This window comes from Rhagoletis pomonella, unplaced genomic scaffold (genome assembly GCF_013731165.1).
Source record: "Rhagoletis pomonella isolate Grant_MI unplaced genomic scaffold, Rhpom_1.0 Rhpom_scaffold_00003, whole genome shotgun sequence".
In the NCBI taxonomy this organism is placed as follows: domain Eukaryota; kingdom Metazoa; phylum Arthropoda; class Insecta; order Diptera; family Tephritidae; genus Rhagoletis; species Rhagoletis pomonella.
In genome coordinates, this window is record NW_023458557.1 from 4,740,366 (window position 1) to 4,745,365 (window position 5,000).

Consider the following 5,000-nt stretch of genomic DNA (forward strand, 5'->3'; position numbering starts at 1 on the left):
AAAGGCTCTAAATTTGTTGTACTGTGTAATAATGCATGTGTGTACATATATACATACCTCCGAGTTTGCAACGAGTCATTCAGAAATGCCATTTGTGCCGAGTGCGGAAAATATTTTTTCTCTCCACTTGACCCACTCCTAGTACCGAATTCTTTCCACTTACTGTAACGGTACCGTAAGGAACTCCATCGCTTTCCTATGGCTTTTATATTCTCTTGAGAAACCACAAGACCTTTATAAAAAAAATTAGATGGAATATGCCTATGTCGGTGTATACATTTATCTTTTACCAAGTTCTCCAAGAACTTCTTGCCAAGCCTTGTTTCGCAACGTTTGATTCCTGTAGGAATTTTGGCGGATGTCCCATAAACTAGGCCGAGAACGAACGGCTTCTATAAATAAGCCTAACGAAATTGGAAATATCAACAGATGTATAGATATAAATACTTAGAAAAAGTGTTAGCTTACCATTGTCTTGAAAATGTAAATTCTCTGCTGTATCCATCTGAAACAAACTATGTATTATCACAAAACAAAATACTGATTTTTAATCAGAGATATACATATGTTTTTGAACTAACGTTTGTTCTGCTATCGATCACAGCAAGGCACATTAAACAGGTAGTATCAGTAGAGCAAAAACAACATTTGCGTGTATTTTGTTGTTGCTTCTGGTATCGAAAGTGTCAAAAACTGTTCTGAATTTTTTCTTCTAAATTAAAGCGTGCCATGTGAAATACAAAAAATTATAAAAAATAAAAAATTTAAATTGGAAAAAATAAAAATTGTTGCAACTTTCTTTCATAGTAAATTTGTTTGTTTCTCGAAGCATTGATCCATCCTTTACAAGGGCCAGTAATCAGCGGTTGTGCTGCTGAGTTGGGCGAACGTTCCAAAAGCTGCTATTCAATCGCTTCTTTTGTATGGAAAAAGGTTTCACATGCAAATGGATTTTAAAAATTCAGAATTTTTGTGAGAAAAAATTAAAAATATTTGACATTTTCGAGACCAAATAATTTGACAATAAATCAAATCAGCTGCTCTACTGATACTACCTGTTCAATGTACCTTGGATCACAGTATACAGTAATCCAGATAGGCAAAACAAAAAATGTATATATGCTTATTTGACAATTTATTTGAATGTATTGATTGATATTTTTTCACAGTTGTCGTTTTCTTTAACCCAAATGAAATGAATTTCAATATTTTCTTATAGTGAAAAATATTATATAAATGACTATAAAATTCACGACTTTCAACTATTTTGTTAGAAATTTTTTTCCCAGAGTGCATATGGTTTTCTAAATTTTCAAATGCAACGCGCAAGTACTTAGAGTTATCATATTCGAATAAAATTTTGCACAGCTTATTTTTAGACCAAAACACATCTTTTTCCGCCCGGCAAACCAAATTTTAATTTTAACGAACGGTCTAATATACACATGTAACCATAAGTGGGCGTGGCTACGCCCATTTTCCAAAAATTTATAATATTCTTATTTTTTGTCTAAAAATTATTGTAAACATCAATTTTGTGTTAATAATCTTCAGTGGTTACTAAAATATCGCAGTTTTCGTATTTCTGAAAATTACCGTTATATGGGAGGTAGGCGTGGTTATTGTCCGATTTTGCCCTCCGTCCCACGCCCGAAAGAAGTACACGCACCAAGTTTCGTTAAGATATCTTAATTTTTACTCGAGTTATCGTGTGCACAGACGGACGGACGGACGGACGGACAGACAGTCACCGCTTAATCGATTTCTCTTTTCATCCTGATCATTTATGTATACATTTGTCTATATCTATCTCGATTCGTTTTGCCTGTTACAAACAACCGTTATGTGAACAAAGTTATAATACCCTTGTGCACAAGTGCGCTCGGGTATAAAAATCACACTGAAAGAGAAATGCTGGTTGCATAGGGAGTAGATCAACATATTTGTTGTTATTTAGACTATCATCAGCGGCAATGATTTTGTGTTTAGCAATGTTATTAGGCTTTGTAGGTACCACGATTTGTTTGTTAGGAAAAATGGAAAAAAACAACAAATCTAAGCAGTAGAAGTTATAGCTGCTATTTCGGAGATCAGCACATCTCCTCATCAGGCTTCTTTTTCTAGACTTCAGCAGGAATTGAACCCGCCTGACTTTTATTTTTAAGTTTTATTCAAAAAAATGAACTTCATTAGTTATTTTTTGTGTTTTATTTATTGCTCGAATAATAATTGTTATTTTTTAATTTTTCACTTTTATTTTTTGCTCAAAAAATTAAACTTAATTTTTTTTATAAAATTCTGGCACATTACATAACCAGCAGCACATACCTTAATCCACATTTCGAACTTCGTACAAAATTATAAAAATTCAACAAACTTTAACAATTAAACCCAAAACTTTTAAACTTTTTATTACAAATTTTCTAAAAAATTTAAGGTATGCAGTTTTATAGCCCATTAAATTTTTGTATGTCAAAGTGCAAATTTTAAAACTCTAGAAAATCACGTTGATTTTTAATAATTTTTTTTGGCTGACGGTGCTACGCATTTGCCCCCTTTTACAATATTTGTATAGAAGAATAATGCTGGATTTACATGGTATGAATCAGTTCATATGCAGTATGAACTTTTCCATAAAAGAGCCACCAACTTTATATAGAAAAGAGTGAGAACGATATATTTATTTCCTATAACTTTGACGTAGACATTTCTTTAGCAATAAACAAATAAAGAACAAAAATTGTCTTTAATGCACAAAATATTCCATATTTTTTGAAATGGATATAATGGGCTTTGAATGTGATGATATCTTAGATGTTGTATACAAAAAAAACATTAAGGAAACGTTCCTGTTGGGTACGAAAGTATTACGAAGAACGGAATATAAGCGGAGGTTTCGTGGTTCAGTTCCAACAACTAAAAATGAAGGATCCAGTACTTTTCCAACAATATTGCCGTATGGGTTGCTCTGAGTTTGAAGAGTTATTGAAAGTCGTTGGCCCTTTAATTAAAAAACAGCATTTTATCCGTGAACCGATTCCTACAGAACTACGCTTAATTATTACCCTCAGGTAAGTAGGTACTCAAGTAGGAAAGTGAGCTCTCTTATATCCAAGCTTTTGTTTTAAGATATTTAGCAACGGGAGAGTCTCAACGAAGCCTTGGAAGCTGCTACAAGTGTTCACCATCAGTAGTTTGCAAAATAATTGTCGAAACTGTTGAAAAACTATCGCAAGCACTTTACCCCGAGGTTTTTCCACATATTTCTATGGAAACATTTTTAGGCGTAGCACAGCAGTTCGAAGCCAAGTGGCAGTTTCCTAACTGTATTGGTGCACTTGACGGAAAGCATATTCAAATAAAGGTGGGCGAAGATATGTTGTTAAAACAAATATGTTATTAATCTTCAAATTAACATTTATATATATATAAACTAAGGCGCCACCAAATTCAGGAACCACTTTCTTTAATTATAAAAAATCAAACTCGTTGATTCTAATGGTTATAGCTGATGCAGACTACAAATTTACAATGTGTGAGATTGGTGCGTCTGGTCGAGAAAGCGATAATGGGGCATTTGCAAGATGCAAGTTTGGACAAATGTTTTATCATTTTATAATAAAACACACGGATATTTTTAGAAAAAAAAAACATATTCTCTTTTTTCTATTAGAGGTTTTATTGTTAAGTCTGTGAAAGAAGATACATATTTACATATTTCTGTAAGTACTGTAGTTCAAAATCCACAATATTTTAGTTACACATAAATACAATCGTCATCATAAATTTGCATACCCGGATTCATTAAAAAAAAAATTCAAAACGACTTCCACGGTACATTGTTTTTTAGTATTTTTAATAAGACTATAGTTATATAGTATATATAAAAAATCAGGCCATGTAAAAGTTTCAGATAGTTCAAATATTCTGTTGATTTTAGAGAATTTGTTTTTGCGAGGGTGTTGTGTGCATTTTCTTCCATGCAAAAAAAAACTACCTGAAACTTGTATCTTATTGCACTAAAATTTAATGGGCTACAAAACTACATACCTTGTTTTTTATAAGTCTGATTAAAGTGTTTGAAATTTTGATGAAAAGTTTTTAGAATTTGAAAAATTATTGTTAATTCTGTCATAGTATAAAATATTATTAATTTATGTTTTGATATTCGCTTAGTTCTTCGTCAATAACTGACATGATGCGCATTTTTATTTTTCTAAATAGGAGGCCTGGCAAGTTTTCAAGGTCTAATCCAACACTTTCACCAAACATTTGTGCTTGGCTCTTTTTAGTTCCCACATATCTCCTTTTGATATTAAGCTCTTCATTTTTTAAAACGATAATTTCTGAAAAAAAGAGATATGTTTACATATACATATTTTGTGGTAAAGGAGTTGCATAAAAATAAAAGAGGTAGAATGGTTGCTTACCTTTATCGTGGCTCATATTTTTGTTTGAAGTGCTTGGCCGTTCCTCCTCATGGTCATCTTCCATCCCCTCAGTAATTGCAGTTTGCCAAAGGCTCGTGGATCTAAATAAGCATATTTACGGATAAAATAAGATCGCGTCCAGTAGGCCCTATTTTCTACTTGAACATAAAATCAACTGGGAAATCGGGACTCACTTAACGTGATCAAATTAATATAAATATCTACATATTGTCGTTTAAAGTACAAAACCGCGTATCAACAAAATGCAAAACCGCGTATGTGAGGTTGCATAAATTATTTTCTAGAAAGTAAAAACACTCATATCTCAAAATGGTTCTCTTTTTTATAAAGCAAAACGACGATATATGTATACGTAAATAGGTATTTTTTTGAAAGGGGACATCGCTGGATAGTCCAGCACGTTTAAGTTTTTTGTTATTTGCACTACCAATCCAAAAGAGTTTTATGGAAGAGTTGAAGACTTGCTGGACTATAAGTTTTTTGAGCAAAAATGTCAGTACGACGTCCACTTTAAGAAATATACGTAATCATTATATTTTTCTCTTGCAA

The 5,000-nt window shown here is 32.3% G+C and overlaps 2 protein-coding genes across 4 annotated transcripts in view; one reads left to right on the forward strand and one right to left on the reverse strand.

Moving 5' to 3' along the window:
- LOC118735001 lies at positions 1-663 on the reverse strand (the record flags this gene model as incomplete). Its single annotated transcript, XM_036464602.1, is given in 3 exon segments — positions 1-232; positions 291-404; positions 469-663. Coding segments are annotated over 3 exon segments (383 nt in total), but the record flags the coding sequence as incomplete, so codon positions are not given.
- LOC118734996 (MAGUK p55 subfamily member 6) overlaps positions 1-5,000 on the forward strand; it is a gene marked incomplete at its 3' end in the record, with an annotated part of 403,145 nt that overhangs the window by 41,917 nt on the left and 356,228 nt on the right.